This window comes from Coccinella septempunctata, chromosome 2 (genome assembly GCF_907165205.1).
Source record: "Coccinella septempunctata chromosome 2, icCocSept1.1, whole genome shotgun sequence".
Lineage (NCBI taxonomy): Eukaryota > Metazoa > Arthropoda > Insecta > Coleoptera > Coccinellidae > Coccinella > Coccinella septempunctata.
In genome coordinates, this window is record NC_058190.1 from 31,070,829 (window position 1) to 31,098,599 (window position 27,771).

A 27,771-nucleotide genomic window follows, 5' to 3' on the forward strand; every position below is an offset into this window, starting at 1 on the left:
TTTTTCAAATTTTGTATGACATATCGTGCATTCGCCACGCATGTCCAAATTGCCTATTGAAATTAGGAACTACTTTATCCATCTTAAAATTTCATCAGAATTATAAAACTCATTCCATTCAATGTTTTTTTCTCACAACAGATTATTCAATCCGTTTCATATATTATAGAGATGCTTCGTATACTGCAAGCAATCCAATGATAACTTATAGATGCTCTTATAATGCGTCATTTTAATACATATCAGACTTCCAATACATCGATAATTATACAAATAATTGATTATCGATCAACATAAAAATATTCAAAATATTAAAATCAGACAAATAAAAGATTATATGAATTGTGTATATAAAAAGTTATTTATATAAATTGCTACAAAAAATAGTATAGATACTATATGAATATTCAACTTGTTAAATGATCATTTTTTATATCCATTTTTGGAAGATAATGGCGACCGAAAATTGATATGGATGGAGTTCCAACGAAACTTCTACACATTTTTCTGGGGTAGGTAATGGAAAGTTTTCGAGCTGATCTCAAAAATAATTTTTGATGATTCGAATTTAATGTTCGGAAAGAATTTATGGTTTTTTCAAACGGCCGGCTAGTCATTGGAACACATCCTTTCATTTTATTCTACATTTGTTGTGTATCCGAAATATATACGAAGAGCTATTCTCTATACTCCATTAAAAAAATTTCGTAATAACTGTGTTGTATATTTTGTGTTATTCTTGACATATCAAAAGATTAAAATATTAAATTCTGTGTTTCAAGAATGACTGTAGTCAAGTCTGTTCTTATCGTTTTATGCTTAGCTATTAACTATTTTCTTTTGGTTTATTTTTTACATTCTCTCACAAAAAATTCTCTCCATATTTCTTGCGTTCTTGCTTCATTTTATCATGTTTGCTAGTATGTTTCTATAAAACATTTCAATTGATATTGGTATATTAATCTTCGAAACTAAACATGAAACATTGTGCTTGTTGTTCCAAGGTACTTTGCAACTTTTCACTTTGAAATTTGCAGTTCCACTTTTCAAATGATTTAATTTGTATTGAAAATATTCAGAAGTGAGAAGAGAAGAGAAGAAAGACGATGTGAAAAGACAGGTGAAAACTTATAAGCAATTTTTGCATTTGGTTGCACTAGAATATGAACTTTTCAAATAAAATTTGAAAAAATGCTAGGTGAAGTGTTGTAAAGTACTTTGGTGCAAAGGGCATTGTATGTGAAATGTTCCTCAGAATTTCAGTTACTATTGTTCCTTGCTCTACAAGAACAAGAAGACATTAGTACATAAATGTTTTTAGCATTTGTTTTTGATAAGAATCAACCCACGTGTAGATCGGAATGAAATGAATGATTTGTTGAATTTTTCTGAATTGTTTTTCATTTTATATGTCTACGAACAACGAATGTACTAAAAATGAAGATATGGTGGAACTCTTGAAAATTTTAAAAACCTAAATATCAAAAAGTATTGGTTGAGTATGGAATTTGTTAAGTATCTGGCTCTACTGAATGAATTCTGAATTGTCAGATATACGTGAATTCTTGGGACGATACCCGATGGACTATTTATTATAATATCCTATATAAAATAGTATAAAAAAGCTTTACTAACGATAGCCTACCGAAAACGAGGCTGTTCGGTTCCATGCTGTAAGACAGTTGAGTTTGAATCCAAAGTATGATGATACCTTCGTTTACTCATGATAAGTATTCAATTAAAATCATAGTTGTTTCGAAAAACAAACAGATGTCTTCTAAAGTTTAAATTCGTGAAAAAATTACACAACTCGTACAACAGACCATTGAGTTTTCGATTATAAGCTATGTCATACTAGGTTATATCAAACAAATATTTTTTTTTATATTAAGTACAATTCTTTCGTGGTTTTCAGGTCTGAACTTTCACAATTTTTTATATCAACATTACTCTCTAAACTTCTTCGATTACTCGCAATAGTCGAGTATAAGAGAAGTCGTTCTACATTATTTTGTGCCTTCCAAAATTTTTCTCGATCAAAAAGAGATCGAGATGAAAAATGAATTAAAGAATATGATTTTAATCGATTAAAAGTAAAAATGAAATATATTATCATTACTCAACAAATAGGCATATGAACCAGATTTAACTTCATATTTTGGTCAATTCATATAATAATCTAAACATACTCCTACAAACCTAGTTTTATCACATCACATTTTGAAACAACCCTAACAAAACAGTCTTATGAAATTACAATGCAGAAGTGACGTCCTCCTTCTTCTCCTCTTTGTCCTTCTTCTTGAGTTTTTTCTTCCTTTTTGAGTCCCTGGTTTTTGGTGATCTTTCCAGTAGAAAGAGGGCCTCATGGAAATCGTCGGAGCTCAAATTCGATTCTTGAACGTGTAGTACGGAACTTAGAGCGCCGTCAGTCGAAGACTTTGGAAAACGAAACATTTCCCTTTCGCGTTCCGGCTCGTTAGCGCTCTTCGATCTGCTGTTTCCATTCTCTTTCCTTGGACTCTCGTTGGGGCTGAATTCAAGGTTGTTCTTCGAGGACGATGGAGTGGCCGACCGAACAAGGGATGGAGTGCAAGTTTCCGCTTGCGTGTTGTTCAAACTACTGCTCGAAATATTTAGAGAGCACGAATTGATAGGCAGCGGAACACTTAAACTAGAAGATCTAGATTGTCTACCGCTCGAAATCAGCGACATACCTGGCGATTTAGGTTCAGGCGTACGGGAAATGGACACTCCCGAAATGAATAACGTCGGCGATTTGGGTATACCAGTTTCTGATTCATATTCATTGGAACTATCAGTTTCTAGCGCTTTGCAACGTTTGTGATCTTGACAGATTTTTATGCGAAGGACGTGATTGCTCGTCTTGTACGTCTTCCTTTTGGTTTCAGCCAGAAACCCTGTAGATTTCGAGAAGCTGCTCTGGTTATCGCATTTTTTCAGTTTGCGCAGTTTCGGGCTGTGTTTTTCACTTAACGATTCACCCGAGTGCTTCCTGGTAATCTTAGAATCGTCATTATCTATTAAATTCTTCTTATCACATAACAGTTCGAGATTCTTGTTTATCGCACGGCTAAAATAACTAGTCTTTGGTAAGTGTGACGAACAGAATTTCGCCTTGATTGAGGCGAACGGATTATGACTATGTTTTTTGTGCTCTGTTGGTTCAACGTCAGTCTTCTTGTTTTCTTTGTTTTCAATATCACTATCGATATTATCTTTGGCTTCATCTTCAGCTACCTTATCGTTGAAATCCTTGCTCTCGTTCGAGTTGAATATACCACAAACTTCCATATCGGCGTTTATGGAATCTGATATTGTGGTATCTTCAACGGAGCTTTGAGCTTGATAAAGTTCTTCTTCAGGGTAAGTCTGCTGAAGTAATAAAAATTGTTTGTTCTTGGAAGAAGATGGTAGTGTTAACATTTTCCTAGCTAATTCCTCAGGCTTCTCATCATGTTGACTGCTATGGTCCGAGTCCAAGTGGTATCTAGGTTCTTCCCCGTTTGTTCCTTGCCTGGACCCTCTACCACCCCTTCTGATTCTCAGATCCCCTGTTGAGTGGGATCGCTTCAATCGGATATCCGGGTCTTCGTACTCGTCCAAGTCCTCGAAGGCGAATCCATTCTCGTGAATATCCGATATTTGAAATCTACCGTCCTCTTTTCCGTTGCACGACCGGAAGAATAAACCCCTGCTTGCTTCAGATTTTAGTTTATCAACGTCCAATTCAAGACTTTTCAGGTCTATGGATCTGTTAGCCAAGGACTTCAAAAAGTAATCCACGGTGAAATCGGCGTTGGATTTGGGATAATTAGAGGTGTTTCCACCATCGGCTGAGTTCGCGCATTGTCTACCTAAATCGGCATCTTGAAGGCTAAGTTGGATGGCTAATTTGAGTTGGTCATCCACGCTTTCATTGCTGTTATTGGATATGCTTGAGCTTGGATCAGGTGTGATTGTGTTCGCTTGTGCCTGTTTCATCCTATCTTCGATCATTTGAAGTCTTGACATCTCCAGTGCTATTATCATTTCTACGTTATAATCCGATTCTGTGAAAAAAAAATTTACTACTGAGAATTTTTGTTAGACATTAAGGGAAGGTGAGGTGCAGTGCAAGGTAATATGCGTTACATTCAAACTCTGATTAGGCTTGTGGGTTGTTCTAAAACAAACTGCGTATGTACATACGTTGTGCCCACCCATAATAACAGGCGCCCTACCATTGTGTAAATTGTAATAATGTTTTCTTTTTGAGTTATTTTCTTTAATTTATTTTTCTCATATTCCACTTTTCTTTTTTTTTGTGATTTGGTACGGTAAGAATTCAGCATTCAGAACGTAAATATTTTGTGCAGCTTGTGAAGATCTGGAAGAAGGCTAAGCTAGCTTGACTTAGATCGTAGCCTTTGTTGATTTTTATATCAATAGATGTTATGCATCTGAATTAATTTGGCTTATTTTTTATATATTTTCAAGTTTCTGATAAAAACGAGACTGAAATGAAAGTGTAAAGACTATGGTAAGATTCGTTTGTCCATGAGCAGTTCATTAATGTTTCATCTAGGGGTTGGAGAAGAATTTTATTGACAAACAATAAGTACATACTTGGAACTCGAATAATGTATGTTTCAAACTTTTTAATTTCAAGTTATCGAATTTTTTATTTATTTTCTTCAAGAAACTTTTGTTCTTCTGATGAACATGAAATTAAACAAAAAAAGATTTTGGTGGGTTTCACTTTCCTTAAGGTTACCAATGGGCCCACACATTATACAGGGTGTCCCAAGTTCGAATGCCTATTAGACGTTTCTGGAGAACAAGACATATTTGAAATCTGAAAAATTGGGATTATGATATTGTTCGAAATTTTCTACTGAGCTAAAATATTTGGAGCTTGAGCACTTTCGGCTATACAAGGAGTGAAAATAAATTCGTTGAAAAAAATTTTTTTTTCGAATTTTTATTTTCTTATATGATCGAGTATTCAATGCTGAATACATTTCTGTCAAAACCATCGTATTCATTAAAATAGTTTTCAAAATATCGAAAAAAAAAATGAAAAAAGGAGGATATGCATGCATATCCAGTATTATGTTTGTTTTATTATGCCTATTCTAAATATCATCAGCACAAACCGTTGTTACATTGTTGAAGTCGAAGAATGTAGAAATATTGTACATTTCCTAAATTTTGAAAAACTTGTCATACGTAGATTCAAATTAATAAAATCTGCTTCATATCACAGATTCCAGAAAGAAGTTTCTGTGATCTGTAGATCTTGTGCTTCATATCAATAATCTATGGTCATAGAAAAAAAATTATCTCAATAATTCACAAGTGACCCATCCACGAGTAATAATCTTATCTGAAATTTATTCATTCAAATTCTGTATTTTACGTTTTTTTTTTCAAATAAATGAATTCAGAAGAGAGGACTGTCAGCGAAAATGTATCTGCTATGACCAGAGATTATTGATATGAAACAGATTTTATTAATTGTACTCTACGCACGTCATAAATTCAGAAAATTCTAGATTACTCAGGAATTATTCATTTGAAGAGCATTGACATATTAATACACTATCATTATTTCTCTTCGCAGACTCAAATCTTGATCCCAATTTTTGACACAACACCCTCGGACAAGTGACAAGATAAGCACCCGAACTTGGAACACCCTGTATATGTTTCCATTTTGAAAAGACAAGCTGGGGTTGCGGCTTACGGGTTGAGGAAAAACTATTGATTTTATTTCCAAGAAATGGGGATAAATAAAAATCAAGGGATAGGTTTCAGCGTTTTCAAAAATCAATCCCATAAAACCTAAGATAGGTGAAATTGAGATTTTTGGGTACATTAGCAGCGCCTCAACAATTTTTTGCTCATACATCCTATATATTTTGAATTTTTTTTGAAATTATCACCTAGGCAAAACTTGCGTCTTACCATGAAGCTGAACGGCTGAACAAATTTCATGAATGAATACTTAGGGTGTTGCCCCTAGGTTAACCAGATGTACGATATGTTTGATACCTAGCGGTTATGCGGGTTATGTGTCAACCAACCGATCCCGCTTACCTGAAATCTGGTAAATATATTTTCTTTTTGAAATAACTGTTGTATAGAACTGTCAATATTTTTATTTTTTTCAACACGAGAAGTCGAGCATGAAATTGAAAGATCAGAGAGGTTAACAGCATTTTTGAAGAGTTTGGTCTGTAAGTGGCGTTAATTTATTTAACCACCATTTTCGGGGATTACGGATCACCTGATCTGTATCCCGCTACCCTCGGCTAACTTGCGAACCATATACCTCCCCTAAATTTTGACGGTTGCCGTCGAATATCTGTTTGATCTTAACTTAATGGTACTTACGAGGACAATTGCTATGTGTGCACAATAACCCACACTGATGATCCTTGTCTTTGGGCGTGGAACTCCTTGTATTGAAGTGTTTGTGAGCCAATTCATTCTCGTCATCAGAATCATACTCAGGCCATTCACAGTCCTTTAACCACACGCTCGTTTGTGTGAAATCGCTCTGTAAATGAGCAAAAATGAAATATTTTCCTATTGATTGAAAAAACTATCAGATGTCTTTTCGAAAATGTAAATAAGACGAGATATTTCAATCAGTTCTCTGGAGCACTCCTTTTATTTCCACTAACGAATCAAGTAGCTTGTGCTTTTCGCACATTATTAATGAGCAATAATTCATAATGGCTTAACCCCCTTTCGAGGAGACTTTCATGGGTGCCTGGTGTGGGTAATATATCTCAGAGAACTTACATCCAAATGTTTCCTTTTTCGTTTCCTTTGATGGGGTGGCGTTTCTGGAGGTATAAGACCTTGGGCAACTGCTCTCACAAATTCATGACGTTTCCTTCTAGCTAATGCCGTTGTCTGTACAATCATCGTCTTCGGAGTTCTTAGATAGGACCTGGCAATCATTTCGCTGAGTTTTTCGGTTACTTCTTCCAATTCGTTCTGAAAATCCGAAACGGTCAACGATCATCAATTATGAGATAGGTACTTATATCGAGTACGTTCTCTATACCTGCATGAATTCGAAAATCGACTTGTTGTATCCATCATCCACTAGGTAATATCCATAGACGTAGGATCCGCAAAGAACTCTTCTGGCTTTAAGTAATTCGCGAACGCCTTCTTCTATGAATTTTGTACTTTTTTCTCCTACGTCTGAAAAATATGCTTACTGTTTTATGTGAAATTCAATACACATACATAATTATATTTGCATTGAATATGAAACCAAGGATGTTCTATTATATGAATTTCAAACAGTTATGTATGACCATAAGATCATCTAGGTCACCACCTTTTCTACTCAACTTAAGCAGCTCTGAATCACGAAGTTTTTCATGAGGCAAGTAAAAGGTCTGAGGTTGAACCTATTGAAAAATTTAGAAATTTCCAGATCGAATTGTCTAGTTCTCTACTAAATTTTTGCAGTTACGTAGAGGTTCGGTGGAATTGCCATAGTAATAAAAAAATATTTGTTCTTCCTCATTTTGAACTTTTCGCTAGTTTTGAAATATTCTAATACCAGTTGTTCATATACATACGAAGTAGCTACAATGTAGCGGAACGCCTTATGTTTCATTAGAGTAAATATAAATCAACCTTTATACAGGGTTCACTATGAAGTCCCGTATTTGCGCGGCTTGTAACTTTTGATAGGAGGGCCATAGAGTGCTCAAATCTATGCATAATATAGATTTATACTTGAATATTTTGTCCGAGATAATAGACTAGATCACCATTTTTTTCGGTTTCTTCAGAAAAAACCTATATCTATTGGTTGATGGTTTTAGATACATGATTCTATCGCTTCTAAGAGGTGATAATCGCTTTTAAAGTTGCCATAGACTTTTTGTTGCAAATTTGGCACCCTCCCAAACATTTTTGTCAGATTAAGAGAAATAATGCCAGAATGATAACGCCTTATCTGAGAGGCAATGAATACAATAAGAAGATTTAATTCAGATGCATACCACCCGCCGATATGAATATCAACGAGTGTTACGATCTTTATTGAACTAGCCAATTTACCATCGTCGGGATAACTAAATAGAGAACCTTTCACCGAAGAAGTGCAGATGATGATCATGATTGCGGTCTCAATTGACCTCGTCAGAGCAATACAGCTCCTTCTCCTATGGAAAAACGCTTGGAATTGACATACCCTAATTAAATACAGGTTGTAGCTTCTGAGTATTATCGAGTAGCACTCGATAGCCACCCCAGTATGAAACGAGATCCGATTCAATCCCTTCTAGATCGAAACCCAGATAAAGACAATGACATATGTCCTATATTTCCTCTAATTCAGTACTCTGGCCTGCTTATTGTAGAAAACATGCGTGTAAGAATTGGGAGCACTGCAGAAGTGATGACAGCGGCAAAATAATGAAAGAATGATAACGCTTCAACAGGGATGCAATGAATACAATAATAAGAATTAATTCAGATTTAATTTGCCATCGTCAGGACAACTGAATTGATTATTATTAGTATGAAGCGTGTGTTTTGCTTGCTGAAGATATAACGAATAGATCGAAAAAAAAATACTTCCACGAATTCATATCTCATTGCATAGTACCTACCTATACTCCTCCATTTTGTATATAATATGGACCTACTGATCAAATCCACCCAAGTAGCGCAGTGTCATAATATAAACATGATGACTTCTTTATATCCTTGTGAGCGCAACTCATTTGCAATGTTCAATGTTTTAGTTTATTTCTGTTTTGTAAGCTGCGAACGTTACTATGACGTCACTAGATATATGGTAAATGCTTTAAATTGACGGGCCCTACTTATTTAAGTAGGACTAGCAGTACCTTTTGAGTATTATTAAGTACTCGGGCGCTATCCAGTAAGCAACTAGATCCAATTCATGGCCCTCTCCAGCCCAGATTGGATTCGGATCTTGTTGCCTACTGGATGGCGCTCGAGTACTTATAGCCACGCGAATTTTATAAATCCGTATTCATCTAAGAATAGTTAGTAATCCCAACCATAGGATATGATCGGAAGAGATTGGTATCTTTGCCACATATTTGCAGCAAATTTTCAATCCTTTTCAGTAAAGTATAGGTACATTTTTTGTTTTCTGTTTTCGAAATGCTCACCTTCTCCCTTTTTCAACCCCAAGCTGCTTGCCAACACCTCCATCTTCTGCTTCACACTAGTAAGCAAAGGTTCTTCTAATTTCTGACTATTTTCGTGGTTCTTGAATCTAGTGTAAAAATGTAAAAATCTTGATGTCTCCTGCAGTTGATTGTTTTTGTCTAAAGCTTCTGAAATGAGAGAACACTGCTTTTCATCAGCCTTGTGTACTGATTCGAATCGGTTACAGCGAAAATATCCTCCTGTTGCGGAACTGTGCCTTTTCCATGATTCTTGACACACCCAACAGAAGTCAAATTTACACTAGAATAAAAGGGATAGAATTGAAGAATGGTAACGGAAATACCATGCTGAAGAATTCATCTAATGAATATCTTTTGTTCAGTTACATAAATTTAAACAAAGCTATGGCATGTGGGTAACTTTCACTGAAAAGTATCTTCAAGGCTCACCTTTGAACACTTTATGTGGTTACAACCTTCGTTCTTTTGGATTGGACTTTTACAATTAGGACAAGGCTTGGAATTGGTCACTAACCATAAAAAATTAGCAGCATCTTCACTTCCACTACATGAAGCTTTGAGTTCTTCCGGTTTCACTTCTTTCGTTTTCATCATCCAGTCTTGCCATTGACTACATCCGCACGGAGCATGAGCTTCACCTGCAGAAGATATTATTTATTAAAACCAGCCGACAAGACAATGAAATATTTTTTGATTCATTTTCCGCTATAATCTGGAATGAGTTATCAACAGTGAAATGAAAACGACTTATGAGTTGATAAAATAGTTGTTCTGAACGTTTTATAATATAAACCGAACAATTGAGTCTTATTTTTGTTATAATTTGGAGTGTATTGTATTGGAGCTATCGAGTTCTGAAACTTGCACATTTATTAGGCAACTTTTTGAATTATTTGGAATGGTGATGATTTTGTCCTACTAGCAAACCAGCTTCCTATGTGACACCAAACATTTCAAAATCTGTCCCGTTGACAGGACAAATTGGATGTTCTATCATTAAATGATCATAGTTCCCCAATTTTAATATTCAAAAAAGCCCAAAGCCTGAAGAACGTCAACTGATTTTTGTGAAAAAATCATTAATTCCTGGATTCATCTCCAGTAGTTATCAAGAAAGACACTGGAGTAAGCAATATCATAGGTAATAGGTTTTTGTCTGAATTTAGCTTATTACATTTATAGCTTCTTTCAAAGCGTAGAAAATAAAAAAAGTTACTTTTTTGTTTTTTGCCTCCACTCAAAACTTGTGACAAAGTAAGTGAAACACTAATAATAATAATAAGTATGTTTCATCTTCATTACGACGGAAAGAAGTGTTCATAAAGATGGCCTTAAAAAGATCAGTTATTCTCGTTAGATTGAAGCAAGAATATTTAGCGTTTGAGGTTTATCTAGATTCAGAATAATAGATGGAGAAAGAGAGAGATGGAGTGAATACCTAAGCACTCCCAGCAGAAGAAGTGGCTGTTTCCACAATCGACGGCATGGGATGTGATTGGTATCGTTTTACTGAAACTTCTTCTGGACATTTGTTCTGCTTCCGGAAGTCGTACCGCTCTACCACAGCCAGGAATCGGACACCATTTGATGCTCTTGTTGCTTTCAACAAAAGCCTACGGAAAAATCTAACTAATGCGAAAATAGTCCCTAAAAACAAGCTGACACTGACCTTGATGTCGAACTGCAAATATCTCCTGGCCATATCTGGACTAACTAATTTTTCTATGAATTCCACAGGAACTAGAATATGGCACTGATAGGCTGGACAGAGAATATTGTGGGCATCCCCATCTTGTATTTTGGTAGTTAAGTAGCTCTCCCAGCAAATTTTGCAGAAACAGTGTTTACACGACATTTTGACGGGTTGTTCTGTGTTGGTAATCGTAGATAAACAAATTTCGCACTGGAAAAATTTAACAATGATTAAATTCAACAATGCTGAACAGATCTCTTAATATTACTAGATCCAGACATACATTTACTTGATACCTGATACCTACATGGTATGGTTCATTTTCAACTAATAAGCAGTTTATACATATTGAGAGAACCCATAAGCTGATCATGACTTTGCAATTGATTTTTTTTATTTGAAAATAGTGTATACTGTATGTAAATGAAAAGGGAGAAGAGGTAGTAAGAATTGGGAAGTATCTGAAGTTTTTTGCTTGACGGAATGCCTAGCCATTGCAAAAAATACTATGGAAGGGAAACTGTAGAGTGTACTTAGGAGCGGTATCATAAAACTTAAGACAATTAATTGTTTAATTGTTTCAGAAGCAAGTTGTTAGATGGATATAGAAATACTATTACTTTCTCAACCGTAATGGTTGATAACTTACTGTGATTTCGTTGATTTCTTCTGTCGTATCGGATGTGGAAACGCTGGAATCGAACGATCCAGCGTGGTTGAGAACGTTTGAAGGCGCTTGAACTCCTGCTAATTCACAGCACTCAATCGGATCTTTCATCCACTTTTCCAGGAGAAGTTCTCTCGACCATTCTAGAATAATTTTCAATTCAATTGAGATATTTGCAGTCTCGATTTGAATGAAAGATAGTTCTTTTTAATCTAAATAATTTTAAAGTGTATAACCCTTTCATCAGTCATATAAATTGGATGAAGGAAATTGCTCCAAAGCGGTATTCGAAGAACCGATCTGTAAAAATAATCACACTGAAACTCTATACTCGAATATACAGGGTGTCCCTCTAGTGCCGCAGCGGACGATATAACTGTAGCGGTCAAAGTTTGGCCAAATTTTTTTATTCAAACTTGTATTACTCCAAGAATAGCACAACGGATCAACCTAAAAATATTTTCGAATATATCGGGTGTCCCTCAAAGGAGAAATGAAGGGTGATTTTGATTCTTCAAATGGAAAACACTTTATTCAGTAGTGTTCTACAATTCTCTGGAATTTTTACTTAACTTAACTTTTTGTTAAACGAATAGTTATTTTGATGAAAAAAATCATATGCATTAATCCATGTAAAGCTGTTATTGATATGTGCAAGGGTATAATTAAATAACATAGCCTCTACAGTTATCATTTTTTTGGCAAAATAACAAATATTTTGCACATGTGTGTTGAAGTGTTCACTTAATAAATCAACAAATTTCTTCGCAGTTTTGAGTGCCTAGTGCTAAAACTGAACCTCCAAGGCGTGGGAAGATTGAAAAGTATTCCTCTACCTCCTGATTGTATAATTTGGAAAAGTATCTGAGTTTATTTTACTTTTTTCACTCTTTGAATAGGTGGAAAATCAATAAACCGTCTTATCTATATAACATCTGGAATTCCTAAGATGTTGAATTCAATCTTCTTATCTGATCACACCTGATACATCGTTATCTCATCACATTGATGAGTCATCCGATGGCGAATAACACGATGTCCACTTCTGAGTACAGGGGTGCATCAAAAAATGTAGAAACAAGTAAAAAATTTTCACAAGTCTTAAAAAATTCTCAGTTCCCTAAAAAAGACCAAGCAATCATCCTGAATCATATATATGAGTTGAATAAAGTGGATTACGCAAGAGCTGTTGCAAATATAGTGGATGCAAAAAATATTATAGCCATATCTAAGATATCTAATAACAGAATATGCGTTTATCTAAGCAGCAAAGAATTAGTTGATAAAATAACAGCAAACGATACTCTTGAAATCCAAGGCAATGACGTAGGAGTAAGAAGATTAGTCACCCCAGCAAAACGCATAATACTCTCCAATGTAAATCTGTGCATTCCACATGATGTTCTTGAAACGGAAATACAGAGAATTGGATATAAACTCGCTTCACCTATGAACTTCTTGAGAGCAGGCATACCAGGGGAGGAATTTTCACACATCTTAAGTTTTCGCCGCCAACTATATGTATTCCCTAATGATGCTATCGAATTTCCTGATTTCATAGATATAAACCACGATGATATATCGCAACGTATTTTTCTAAGTTTTGACGCAGTAACATGTTTTAACTGCAAACAGCCTGGCCATATAGCTAAAAACTGCCCCATTTCAAGCCAACCAAATACAGATACAGCTGACGATGACCTCCTCACGACATCAAATCAACAGACGAGGTAAGAAACAATGGACTTGACAGAAACGTTCCATACACCATACCACACTAACGAAGACCCTGCTGAACTAAACCTAGATATGACACAAGAAGAGCAGCCCTCTCACCACTCCAAAAGTTACAAGAGACCACCATCCACACCAATTACACCCAGTACACCGGACCAGAACATCCATCAAGTAGATGGATGACATCTGACGATGAAGTCATATCCAACAAAGAAGAAATTACGGAAAAATTCGCAGACATCTATGAAAGTAAATCTAGCGACTCCAACTACAGGGAGGCATTTCTAGAACATAAACAAAAAGAGGAACAACAACCATATAATTGTGAAGATGATGAGGATAATCAATTGAACTCGCAAATCACATATGAGGAACTAGAAGACACATTAGGACAAACCCCTGATTCCAGCCCCGGACATGATAATTTACCTTATGCTTTCCTTAGAAATTTACCGAAAATAGGAAAATCTTTATTACTTGATATATATAATAAAATCTTTCAAGAAAAGGTGTTTCCAGAAACTTGGAGAGAAGCTACAATCATCCCAATTCTAAAACCGAATAAGAATAAAAATGATCCTAAATCATTCAGACCGATTTCACTAACCTGTACTATGTGCAAAATACTGGAAAGAATCATCAATAAACGTCTACAGTGGTATTTAGAAAAACACGATTTGTTATCACCGTTTCAAAATGGATTCAGAAAACAAAGATCAACATTAGATAATATCGTTTATTTAGAATCTGAGATACATGAAGCATTCGCGAACAAACATCTTTTAGTTGCCGTCTTTATGGATCTACACAAAGCATTTGAAATGGTTTGGAAGCACAAAATAGTGAAGACTCTACGCGAATGGAAAATAAAAGGAAATATTCTGAGCTTCATCGAAAATTTTCTGAAAGACCGTATATTCAGAGTCTGCTTGGGTGGCTGTATATCAACCCCAAGGGTACAAGCGAATGGAGTCCCCCAAGGAAGCGTACTCAGCACGACACTTTTTTTAATAGCAGTCAACGACATAATGACCTTCTTCAAGTTACCTGTAAAAGCGCTGATATTTGCAGACGATCTGGCATTCTTCTCAAAAGGACCGGATATAAATCTGCTTATTAAATTTCTGCAAGAATCTTTGGACTCTCTACTTTCTTGGACTGACACGAGTGGATTCCAGTTTTCACCAGAAAAAACTCAATGCATTGTATTCACTCGAAAAAAAATACCCTATTCAATTCTCACCTTGGGAGAGAAAGAACTTCAATTTACCGACAATATTAAATATCTTGGAGTCCATTTTGATAGCAAATTGAACTGGAGGAATCACTTTGAAAGTATCAAGAAAAGTTGTAACAAGGACCTAAACTTACTGAAAATACTGGGAAAACAACATTGCTTAATACGTACTAAAATCGAATACGGAATATTGGCCCACTCTACAGCAAGAAAAAGTTACTTCAAATCTCTTGAGATTATACAGAGCAAAGCTTTGCGGATCGTCGTAGGTGCATTCCCTACAACCCCCACCTTCCCTCTTTGGGCCCTACTAGGTGAAATGCCTCTTAACTACAGGATACAAATAGCCTCCATCGTGTATGCAGGGAAAATACTATCTATCCCAAAACACTGCAATAATTCTATCATAAAGTCAACTCGTTTTACATCGTTATATGCTGCAAACCCGAACATAATTCCACCATTTCACGAAAGACTCAAAAAAATTGTGACGAATTTATATTATGAAATCCCTGACATAATGAAGTCGGTTTCTTATACAACACCTTGGACGATAAGAAACCCCAAAGTTGAACTGGAACTTTCTGAATACAAAAAGAATGAAATACACTTTTCTATAATACAGAAAACATTCGCAGGATACTTAGATAAATACAAGGAAAACATCTTTTTATATACTGATGCTTCCAAAAATGGTGCCAATAACAATATTGGCCTATCAGTGGTTACCCCAACTATAGTGAAGATGTTCTGTATTGAAGAAACTTCAATATTCACTGGTGAACTGATGGCTATAAATCAAGCTCTCCTCTTTATTTTGAAAGAAAAAACCCCTGCTAGGTACTACTGTCTCTGTACTGATTCTCTATCAGCGATACGCTCCCTTCAGAAAATATATACAGACAATGCACTGGTAAATGAAATAAATCACAAACGTCAACAACTAGAGAATCTAAGTATAAATATCACTTTCATTTACACTCCATCGCATACTGGAATTGATGGAAATACACAAGCAGACGCAGCAGCAAAATGGTCATCAAGGAATGTAGATAGAATGCTTAGCGCCCAAACCAAGGAAGATCTAAAAATTACCGCAACATGTAGAGTTGAAGGTTTGTGGAGATCAGAATGGCAGCAAAAAAGTACGTTCCTGAAACAGATTAAACCTAATCCACTCAAAATTATGACTCTTCCCAATAACCGCCTTGACCAAGTCAAAATATCACGATTACGACTAGGCTATACCAGGCTCACACACGCTTATAAGCTTAACAGAGAAAATGCTCCAGTATGCACCGAATGTGATTAAACTATTACCGTCGACCATATTCTGATAGACTGCCCCAATTATGAACTCCAACGAGAACAAGCTGGTATGATGAACTCCCTACAACAGGCACTAGGACCAGAAGCTGAGAAACTGGAAGCTACAATCAAATTTCTTCAATATACAAATTTGATCGATTCAATCTAGATCTTTTATTCTATCTAATAGTTCTCTTTTGTTGAATACTCTATTATATATATTTCACATATATGTAAATGAAATGTAACTGTTCCGTAGTGCTAATGATCTGAGAAATCGAAGCACAATAAACTTAAAAAAAAAACAAATATTTCGAAATCAGTTGAAGGAAAATATCTTAAAAGTATACAAGAGTATGCAGAAAGTTCCAGAGAATTGAAAAACACTTTTGAATATAGTGTGTCCTATTTGAAGAATCAAAGTCACCCAATCAAGAATCAAGACACCCTATGTATTCGAAAATACTTTTAGGTTGTTCTATTTAGGGACTAATTCAAGTTTGCATGATATCGTCCGCTGCGACACTAGTGGGACCTGTATAGTAGGTAAGTACCATCAGTGTGTTTCACATAAGGGGGTCACTGGATTTTGTGACTTATTCATTGAGCAGAATTAAAAACTGTACCATCAGTACTATAGTATTTTTCAAGGGCTATCCACATGAGCCATCGGAAAATTTTCTAACATAGACATAGAAAGTTATTATGGAAAAAGTATTTTAAAATAAAAATCAGCTACACTGGTTTCCGAAATTAACTAACAGAGATTATTTCTGACTAATGACATTCCCCAATTCAACTTCCGGTTTTTCCGAACACGCCAACATTTTTCCCGTATAATATAGGTATTGAGAAAATTTCGGTTACATTGTCTGAAAATACAGGTTGAGTCTTTGACTTGTATAAATATTTTAACAGTAGATTCTTGATTTGGAAAGAAACACTTTTTTGATGTATCTTTTTTTTCCGAATTAGCTCGGTTTGAAAGATATAAGCTATAAAAGTATTTTCATATTTTCTCGCCGTTTTCGAATAATTTGAGTAATTTTGTATTACCATACTTTGGCTGAATACCACTCTATTTAAAAGATCCACAAATGTGTAGAGTCACAGATTTAGTTAGTTATTCTGAAAATAATTTTGTTTTTCCAGGGGTGGCACATCTCATTATGAAAACTTGAAATAGATAGGATTTTTATTACGACCGAATCGGAAAAAATGACATAGAAAAAAAGTGTTTCTCTTGACCTGAAGAATATAATGTTAAAATATTTATACGAGTCGAAGACTAACCCAAAATTACCCCGAGGAAATTTTAAATCGAAATGCGTGGAATATATCATATCTATACTACTTATGATTTTTATAAAAACTTGATCTTAAATGTAAAAACTTCAATAGTTAACTTCAAGTTTATTGAGCCGTAGACAACACTTAGAACATATAGAAATATGAAATGGAAAATAAACATTCCAAAGACTGGAGTGAGATAGTTGCTTAGTGTCGCCAATCACAATTGAGACAGTTGACTCAGACATCATTGTCACATAAATTTTCAGTACGAATAGATAGGAAGTATGTAAATTTTTCAATATAACGCCGCTGCCTTAGTGTCGCACTAGACAGAGAAACTGCTGTGTACTACAAACAAGGTCCTTTCGTTTGCATAAAAAGTGTAGCACTTTTCTACACTCGATTTGATTTACACCAGTGTAGAGGAAGTGCAGTTTATTTACACATAGTCAAAAGGAGGTATAGATAAGCTACACCTCCTCTACTCTGGTGTGAATTCAACTCGGAATTCAATCAGCAAACGGATACAAAAATGGAGTGTAGAAAAGTGCTACACTTTTTATGCAAACGAAAGGACCTATAATTGTGTTCAAATGTATCTATGTTCCAAGAGACAACATATATATATTTTCCGACTCAGAGTACGTTGGAATGAAATCGATTGAAATAAATAAAAAATTATCTTTTTATTTATATAGATATATTGGAATTAAAAATTGAAGTTATAGGATACTAGTCGTTTGTAAAATTATTGATTTAAATTAAGGGTGTTTCGACGAAATATAGAGCTTTAATATAATTTGACTCTCATTGGAATTTTGCCCTGAAAAATAGTCGAAACACCCTTAATTTAAATCAATAATTGGAATTAAAAATATATATAAGATTCCTAGAATATGAGAAAAATTTATTTAGGTTTACTCTGTAATAAAAATTACGCCGTTTTTGGAGAAATATAAAGTTAAAATAAAAAAAATTTAAGAAATCGAAAGGTTCTCATGCAATTACTTTCCATGCATCTGTGATAGTTTTTCTGACAGTACATTCGCTCTTGAACAACGGTTGACGGTTCAATTCTTAATTTCGCATAATGAATAAGTGATAAAATCTCAATAGATTCAACCAGCTTTTGTGAGACATATGAAATCGATAAAACTTGTGTGGTTATCAAAAGTGGCAATATGATTGTAAAATTCCATATACAAACTTCCCATCTCATAACTAATATACAAAGTAATATGAGAATGCAGTCAAACAATTCAATGTCAATACGCCATATTCTTACCGTTATTCCTAAGAAGGGCTTCGGCAGTGAATAATGGTATCTTAAGCATATCAGACGTATCTACAAGAAGTTGATCCTTTGCCTCCTGCAAATCTTGACTTCTCAGTCCACTATAAACTTCGTCCTGCTCCTGAATAATTTCATCTTCATTAACTGTATCGGTGTTATCCGCCTAAGAGAAAATTATTATCAAAAAGTGAAGTCGGAATTGTTAACATTCTTTTAGGTACATTTTGTTTAAAGAGTATCTGTAATTGATCGTTTGAAAAGCTTGCTTGAAGGGATATTTGAATTTTTTATTTCTTTGAGTTGAGACAACTCTTCCCTATAGTCCTGTGAAGTTTCAGCTTTACCCGTCAGAAAAATGGTGGGTTAATGTGTGAAAAAATTCAAAATAAATTTTTGCTCATGGAAATATTCGGATGTCCGAAATAAAATGATTGATGAGTTTCTTCTATTTTTTTCATTTACTTAGTCATTGTTTAACCAATATATCTCACCCTCCGATTTTAAATTTTAAATTAAGTGCGAATTCATTTAATAGTCAAGAGCATATCGAAAATTTGAATTTTAAAAAGGATTGGAATCGTCAATTGAATCTTTGAAAAAATATGATGGCACTCTACTAAATAACAGTACCTATTCGAAATACAAATCTATCGAAAAATGAGACGACGAATTGATATTTCATGTACTTACTGGCAGTTAGTCTTATGAAGACTGTGTAAGCCTGTAATGACAATAACTGTAAAAATTGAAAGAAGTTTTTGAACGTCTCGGCAGTTTTGCGCAAATCAATAAATCATCTTCATTATCTCAGAAATATAGCTCCCACATTTAATAATTGTTGTTCTCTAGCTCCCTGGGTACCATCCATTGACACCTTGTATAGAACATTTCCATCGATCAATTATTGGTACTTTTCTGACACATCAATAGCATTGATTTGAAGGCCTATTTTTCACATATAATGTGCAACTACTTACAAAAACCATTCTGCTCTCCAGAAGTCTTGCTATATCATGATGAGATCCTCTCATTGCTAAGTCACAAGGAGTGAGCTTGTCATTGTTCTCTATGAATAACGGGGCGCCATGTGCCAGAAGTAACTCTACACATCGTTTCAATCCTTTGCTTGCAGCCCAGTGGAGGGCAGTATTGCCATCCTGGAAAAAAATTTTGAACTTAAATACCTTGGTAAAGTTTCAATATAACGTGATAAGTGAATCTCGGAAATAATAAAGAATACAGATTTAGACTGTCAGAATGTTCATCCGCAGGGTGTTTACTGAGTAGACTACATAATATCGCTGAAATAAATGCAACTTTGCAATTAATTTTTTTTATTATAAGCTAATTTATGAAAACTACTCGTTTTCGAAATTTGAAATACCTTGTGTATGGATGATATTGATCGAAATTTGAACCAACCAGGTTGTTTGCTTGAATTGCATTTCTTGTCGGTTTTAATTTCTACCCCAAAGGGAGCGGATGCAATTTTTATCACAGAATGTTTTCCTCTTTTTTTCGCTGTGAATAATTAATGAAAAGGCCCTAAAGACTAGAGGAAGTGGTCAGAATATGAGCCCTGCAGTTATTATGGACCCCCAATACATTTCCAATAGAACATGCGCGACATTTATGAATTCCTTGCTGAAACACTTCTATTAGACCCTCAAACATTTCCGTGCACATGCGCGCAGCCTTGATTACATCTCTGTAGAAACAGGTGGTGATAAGTTTAAATGAACCGATATTCTGATTTTTTTATCCAGAATGTTTTAAGGATTCCTTCTCCACAAGATAAGTCAGTTCAAACTGACCGGCCACGGAAATTGATGGCCAAAGTACTTTAGAGGGGTGACTAAAATATCCTTACATAATTTTTTGTTCATACTAAAGCTTCGAGGATAAAAATGAACTATTTCGTCTACGATGAAGACTATGAAGAGCATATCCTCAATTTTTCAAGTTCAAAATGGTCGTCTAGGAAAATTGGTGTATAAAAGAATGTATCAGAATGTACTAAGAATTTTTTTTGATTCATTCTGACAGGCCTAGAACTCCACCTTCAACGATCAAAACTAAGCGATATTCTGTTTTTTTCTCTGTTCAGAATGTTTTAAGGATTCTTTCTCTAGGAGATAAGTCAGTTCAAAATGACCGGCCGAGAAAATTGATGGCTAAAGTACTTAGAGGGATGACTAAAATATCCTAACATAATGTTTTGTTCATAGTAGACCTCCGAGGATCAAAATGAACTATTCAGTCTACGATGAAGCGCATATTCCTCATTTTTCAAGATCAAAATGGCCGGCCAAAAAAATTGGTGGATAAAGGAATGTATCAGAATGTACTCAGAAAAACCAACCGACATTCTATTTACGATGGAGCGCATGTTCCTCTCTTTTTCCAAAATTTCAAATGGCCAGTATTATAGATACGAAATACCTACAGGTTTTAGAACAACGAAGGATAATTTCCGACCTGATTTTTCCTTTCAAGATGATTATGAACTATGACTCGCCGGAGATTAATATTTGTGCATTATCATCTACAAGAAACAGGCTTCTGCATAAGAGAGGTTTCAGGACAAACATATATAGGTGTGACCAGAATATATAAATACTTCGATAAATACGTTATCAATATTGAATATTTTTATTGAATCATTATCTTTCCTCAAGAGAAAATGTGAAAGAATTTTTTGGTTATGATACATTCCTTTTTGTTTCTACTTATTATGTAGTTGATATTTGAAATGGCTGTTCATTTTTGTAGACATCTTATATTATTTCAAATGATTTTATTTTTATGTGGATGATTTTTGAGTGTAACCTGTTTGTACCTCATTTCTTTCAATAAACAATAATCAACTCAAAATGTATGCAGGAAACAAAATAATTTGAAGAGTTTTCTTCATAAAATGAATCATTTCAACTACAATCTGAGTGATATCTTTTTGGAAAGTATTTCATTGATTGTATGTCTAACCTTATCCTGAGCAGCAAGGTCGACTTTCTCTTTTTGGCCTCCTGCAAGCGTGACTCCTTTCCAATAGAGAAGCAACTGCACGCAACTGGCTTTACGTTCTTGAACGCTGAAACTTTTGGTTTGGTTCAATTGGCAGGCCGCGTGCAGTACGGTTTCATTCATAGCATTCTTCTTGTTCGGATTTCCACCTAAATCGTTCAGGAAAGCTCTCAGTAGATGCTTCATTCCTGAAATATTCATTTTCATCATACAGTGTGTCACATAATGGACAGTTCTCATATTATATTCCATATAATAATTTTCACGTCCGATCCAGTTGTTCAAGACACGAATATGACAACATAAAATTGATTATAGCGAATGTTCCCGAAGAAGTTACGGAAAACTTTTGTCGCGCTCTCGACTTTGATGAGGGACACTACTGAATAGAGTAGGAGTTGTAGCGAGATGATTCAGATAATGCTGAATGACACAGTGAAGCTAGATAAATTGATAAATATCCAGAAAATTGAAGTCTGGTAATCTTCAAGCTTCAGCTTTTTCTAGGTCATATTCTTTAGAATGCGGATGAAAAATAATTTATTCTACTTCGACAACTAGATCTGTACTGAAACCTAGCATAGTACTAAGAAGAGATGCATAAGGAGTTTGCCCATACCAGAATTATCATGGCAAAGCTGCTCATCTCACCAAGTTACTTTTTTTGCTTCGTGAATTGAGCATGGTGCTTTTAAAGATGATTATCTTTGTTGACGGGCGTCATTTCACCACGAATCGTCTACATGAAATGCTCAAGACGAAATAATGTCATCCTCAAAAAAAAATTTTTTTTCAATGACTTCTAGTTGGGGAGCCGAAGAGGGAAATTCGGGATTTACTCGAGCGTGTCAGATCAATATAAGGAGACATACCTTGGACCCTGTAGAGTACCTCGTACCTCTACCAAAAATTAGACCTGTATATTGGGGGAATTGTCCGACAGAAGAGTAAAAAGACGATCATTGTACATACTCGAGCGTGTCAAATTAAGAAATATGTGGTTGATTAAATGTTGAAAAGTATACATTCTCTTAATCTGACAATTTAAGCGTGTCGAAAATGTGTGGGAGGGCGCCAAAGTTGCAAAAAAAATGTGTACATTCTCGAGCGCGGTGGCGTTTTTTCTTATTCTGAAGCTAATGATTCAAGAATAATGGAAAAAATATAATCTGATAGTTTTAGCAAGCCGAAACAATAAAAATTGGCCATAAAGGTCACAAAAATCAGTTTTTGAATTATCTCCTCCCCTGGACTTCAAATCTTTTTCGTATTCATTATAAAAGTTGTAGAGCATAACATTTTCTACAAATTTTGTTCGAAGCAAATTTTTTTACGTTCAAACGTTTTTGAGATATATGGCGATTAATGCGAGGTGTTTAGCGATACATGCTGAAAATGAAAATTCACTCGTAGGAGAATAGTTATTTTCCTATCAAGTGCTTACCCGAACTCTGCTTCGCATCGTTCTAGCAACGGCAGTTTCGTGCGGGCAAGACACTTTCCGCAAGAGTTAGGAACAATATTTTTTCTACAAGCGCTTGAAATATAGAAATGTATCCATTTCACGAAACAGATCATATCTCATTTGATTAATTCATATATAATGACAGACGTAATTCTGCATGTCATTACTATGAGTTTCTCATAGTTGACGTTCTGTGCATAGAAACATGATAGAATTTAATTTACTCTATAATATTTGCGTGCGGGAAAAACCCCTGCTAATCCGGCGTTTTTCCCGCATTTTTCGGGAAAGTGACTCTTTGCAACTTGGAATGCGTGCAGGAAAAGGGTTGAACGCGCACGCTTGTAGAAAAAAGTACATTCTAAGCTTCAGTCAGAGACAACACTAAAATTTTCGTCACTAATTTCGAAATTGTCATCATAGAAATACCTTGTCATTTTGACAATTGGATGAATGGAGATAAGATGTCTAAAAACATCTCAAATGTAGATAAGATTGGGATTTTACATTGAACTTGCCCTTTCGCATGTGTGGCTAAGCTCCTCGCACTTTTCGTCCTCTACCTCGAGAACGGTTAAAAGTAAAATTTTATTATCTACAACTTTCATAATGAATACAAAAACCATTAGAGGTACAGGCAGGGGAATGTTCGACAAAAAAACATTTTTATCATCTTCAAAGTGTCAGATTAAGAAACCCCCCCCTGATTAGTGTCAGATTAATGGGTCAACACGTCTACAACACCGAAATGAACCATCTGTATGAAAATTGGACACGCTCGAATATGTACAAGTAACGATTTTTTTTTTACGTTTTCAAAGGACTGTTGTGACCTTCCGTCACATCCAAATTGTCAGTCCCTTGAAAAGTGGCTTCCTTTGGGTCCAATTAACATATCCTCCAAAAATCTGACACGCTGGAACTTTTTTTTTAACCATTTTCAACTCTTCCGTACGGCCAGTCCCACCTCGCAAACTGTCAGATAAGCATGAATTCATTATCAGAGACATGTTGGGCATTTACAGTATCTTAATCTGATACGCTCGAGAGTGTACACCTGACTTTTTTTTACATCTCTGAGACCCTGCAGACGCTTTCCCCACCGCTGAAAGTGCATGCATCATAAAACCTTTTTTTGTTTCTACCATCTAATCTTCAAAATCCACTACGTCTCCACGACGCTCGAGTAAATCGCGATTTAGCATCGTCGGCTCCCCAACTATTCTATAACCGCATTTTGAAAGTTTTGTTCAGTAATTTTTACTGAACTGGTTTATTTAAACCAGTACTAACTTCTTCTGGAAAATCTCACCTTTTGTGAATACCCACTATAGTAAGTTGATATTGATTTGGATTTCTGTATTTTACTCAAACTGCCAAGAACAAAGAACTACCAGAAAGTGTACTCTGTTAACCGAAGTCGTAAACGATACTTTTCAAGGACACCTATATCAATGCTAATCTTCTGGTGGAGTATTGGAGTAAAATTCGATTAGATTTGAGCCATAAATTAACTCACCATGTTTGGCAGCATAATGTAAAGCAGTGTTGTGGTTGTGGTTCTCGCCGTAGCTTAAATTGGGATCGATGTTCTTCCTGAGTTCCAAGGAACTCTGGTAGAGCTGCATGGCCGCGTATTCGTCCCCATGCTGAAGGTATTTCTTGAACTTGGAAGAAGTACTCCCCATCCTTCAGGCGGCGACCACAAATTCAGGTGGGACTGATCCCGAGCGTGCCGAGGCAATATGTAAGGAGGGACAATTGGCTTTTTCGTCATGAAACGCTGCTTCTGAACAGAAACATCCAATTGTTCGACTGAAAAAATATTATAATAGTGAAAATTGAATAGTGACATGTTTTCTTTTATTAAGAAAATGTGAAAAATTTCATCTAGAGACTGGAAAAAGTTCAATGAGCCAGATTACAGCAAAGTCTGGGATGTTTTGTCTTATGTACAACAGATGTTGATAGAAATAGTGATATATTTAGACTTCCTTCCTATGTAATTATACAGAGTGAGTCTTTGACTGGTACAAATATTTGAACAGTAGATTCTTGAGGTCAACCCAACCCAACTCTTGGAACTAAGTTGGACGCTAACTAATGAATATTTGAACGATTTGTAAAATAAAAGTATTCTTCATACTTCTCGTATAATACGCAGTTTTCGAGTGATTTGATGGTTTAAAAGTATCTGCGAAATTTGAAAAATTGGGTACAACTCTGCTTGAAAGATTCACAGATGTGTAGTGTCACAGATTTAGCTTATTATTCTGAAGGTAATTTTGTTTTTTCAGGGGTAGCACAGCTTATTATGAAAACTTAAAATGAATAATGGTATTGGAAAAAAGTGATTCTTTTGACCTCAAAAATTTTCTGTTGAAATATTTGTATGAGTTGAAGGCTCACCTTGTATATCACCTAGCGAAACGTGTCTTTGCCCTTTCATTATCTGCCAGAAAATTGTGAATCAGGATAATGGTTTTAGTTCAATTAAATTCTGATAATAGTCCATCGGTGGAGTTTCAATATATATGATATAAATAAATCAGGTTCTACTCCACTTTTGTAAAATCTATTTCCGTTAACATACACTATGCATTTCGGCAAGCTAACTTGCCATCATCATGTGTTCAAAAATCTACAAAATGCATCAAACAAATGAAAAGATCTAAAATTAAACTATAACCTACCGAAGCAGTTGTTAGATGTCAACAAGGTAATCAAACATGAATAAGATAAAATGAAATCATTGGGAAAACCACATCATTAACGACATCTATGTTGTACACGTAAAATAACAAGGAAACCTACATATAATCACATGTTCAAAAAAGGAGGAATATGCGAAAACACATGAAGTCCAAGAAAGCAAATTCAGATGTCGTTCCGTTGCAACCTCAATATTGTTCAGAATTACAATTATGTATATACAATTAAAATACATTAAGAGGGGTCTAAACCGTTATAGTGGTCAGTTCAAAAAGAGTAAAAGAATATCTTACGTCAGAGACCACTAATTTATATGGGGTTTTCATCATTATTCAATTCAATCAGTTCATCACCTCGGAAAGTCAGAAAATTTTTTGTTCGTTAATCGGAAAAAAAATTTTTTTCATTGAAGAACAAATATTCATTTGTGTTATTAACTTTCCGAGGTGCAATTATCTCTTCTATGAATTTCCACATGAAGAAATTTCTCGAAAAGTCTTGCCATTGGCTACAATTCGTATCCTGGTGAAATTGAAAAAAGACGTTCGTTAAGTGTTGCCATCTTTTTGATGAAAGTGGAAACTATTGTAATATCCGTAACTTTTACTTATCGTTCAAGTGTTCCGGCTACACCCCATATTCTGGTAGTCTCTCCCCCTTTACGTCTTATACGGATGGAGAGAAAGTCCCGTGGTATAAACTCCTCTTAAAATCTAGGCACCTTGTATTGAATTGAAAAAAGGCAAACAGTCAAAGTAAGTCTGTTCATTGACGCAGCTGAACTTTTGATTTTTCAACGCTCTATTGATCTCCAAGATCTCCAGAAGATCTAATTGAAGACCCTTCTCACAAACATGTAACACTCTTGGGTGTTCTTGGGTCGAAATTGGGTCTGACTCTAAGATGTGGTTGGCGAACTGTGATGGGGTGTTGACGATCTCTTTATCTTTGTTTTTTATATTTGTTTCACATGTTCAACAACCCTTGTTTCTATTCTCCTTCCACGCTTTGACCTAAATAACTGTATTTCATTGGGATTCGAAGCAAAAAAGACACTAGACTTTTGTGTGATGGGTGTTTTTTCTGTGTTGATCAGATGTTTAGCCAGGGTATTAACCCTCTGACTGTTTTCTGTTTGGCTGTTATGCTTTTTGATAGCTGATCAAAAAACCTTATGCTCCTCTAGTTCTTTTGTTGAATTTCATCAGTGAGCGACTTGTTCAATAGTCAAGTGATGTGTTTATGGTATATTGGTTCTATTGTGGGTCTGCTGCCAATTCTTTTTGAAAGTTGGTGGAACTAAGAGAAATGTTGAACAATCTGTGAAACATGGAATGAAATGCGGAAAAATTTTGACTGTAGGGGTGGTTAGATGTGAAAGGTATTATGGAGTCAGTAGTTGTTGGCTTCCGGAAAATATCAAAATTTAAACTGCAGTTATCTCTCTCAATAATCAGTCAGATCCAAAAATGCAAGCTGTCATCTCCAATTCGTACGTAAATTTGATGGAAGGGTGAACACTGTTCAACAAATCGAGAAAACCTCTCAATTCATCTTGTGTGCCCTGAAAATAATTTTTAACTTAACATTTTTACAATTTTACTATTATTGTTTTCATATCTTTTCACTATTTATTTTTCATACCAACGATGGTCCTTTATTTTTGTACATTTTTCTGTTGCTGTCGTACATTTTTTATTTTTAACGGCAGATGTCTGAATGTGACCCCAATTATGAAGGGTACGAAACTTATGTAGCTTTTACTCATCTATAATATATTAATAAAAGAGGATCTATGGTTAAATTCAAAATGCTTTATTGTTCAAACGATCGCACCAAATTGGACAATTCTTTTTTTGTTTTGTTTACTATTGTTAGGGCAAGGTTTATATAACAAAATATTCCCAAAAAAAATTGTACGGAACAGAAAAAAGGCATTCCTTTTTCTTACGACCAATCGAGCAATCACGATGAGTTAGTTATTATTATCTACCCTAGAAATAATTTAAATGGCAAAACTAGGTTTGCCGGGTCAGCTAGTTAAAGATAACTTGGAGCAGATGCGAAAATTTTCCTTTTCATTATCTACACCTCCAATGACTGCGATATATGACAGATTGAAAATTAATGAACTTAAT

At 35.1% G+C, this 27,771-nt stretch overlaps 1 protein-coding gene across 4 annotated transcripts in view; it reads right to left on the minus strand.

The window, feature by feature from the left end:
- Positions 1 to 2,090: 2,090 nt before the first annotated feature.
- The window catches only part of LOC123308714 (ankyrin repeat and IBR domain-containing protein 1-like), a 31,011-nt gene continuing 5,330 nt past the window's right edge, over positions 2,091 to 27,771 (minus strand). For 2 of the 4 annotated variants that reach the window (XM_044891490.1, XM_044891488.1), the window contains exons 2-14: positions 24,441 to 24,736; positions 21,418 to 21,644; positions 19,410 to 19,589; positions 18,424 to 18,595; positions 11,546 to 11,706; positions 10,873 to 11,106; positions 10,642 to 10,816; positions 9,633 to 9,841; positions 9,183 to 9,483; positions 7,082 to 7,224; positions 6,814 to 7,011; positions 6,400 to 6,565; positions 2,091 to 4,073 (exon numbers count right to left, since the gene is read on the minus strand). In XM_044891490.1, coding sequence (XP_044747425.1) covers positions 2,254 to 4,073; positions 6,400 to 6,565; positions 6,814 to 7,011; positions 7,082 to 7,224; positions 9,183 to 9,483; positions 9,633 to 9,841; positions 10,642 to 10,816; positions 10,873 to 11,106; positions 11,546 to 11,706; positions 18,424 to 18,595; positions 19,410 to 19,589; positions 21,418 to 21,644; positions 24,441 to 24,609 — 4,155 coding nt within the window. In that variant the 5' untranslated portion in view covers positions 24,610 to 24,736 and the 3' untranslated portion in view covers positions 2,091 to 2,253. Of the gene's footprint in view, positions 4,074 to 6,399; positions 6,566 to 6,813; positions 7,012 to 7,081; positions 7,225 to 9,182; positions 9,484 to 9,632; positions 9,842 to 10,641; positions 10,817 to 10,872; positions 11,107 to 11,545; positions 11,707 to 18,423; positions 18,596 to 19,409; positions 19,590 to 21,417; positions 21,645 to 24,440; positions 24,737 to 25,330; positions 25,381 to 25,614; positions 25,672 to 27,771 lie in introns of those variants that run through there. The other 2 variants (XM_044891491.1, XM_044891492.1) reach the window with 2 other exon arrangements.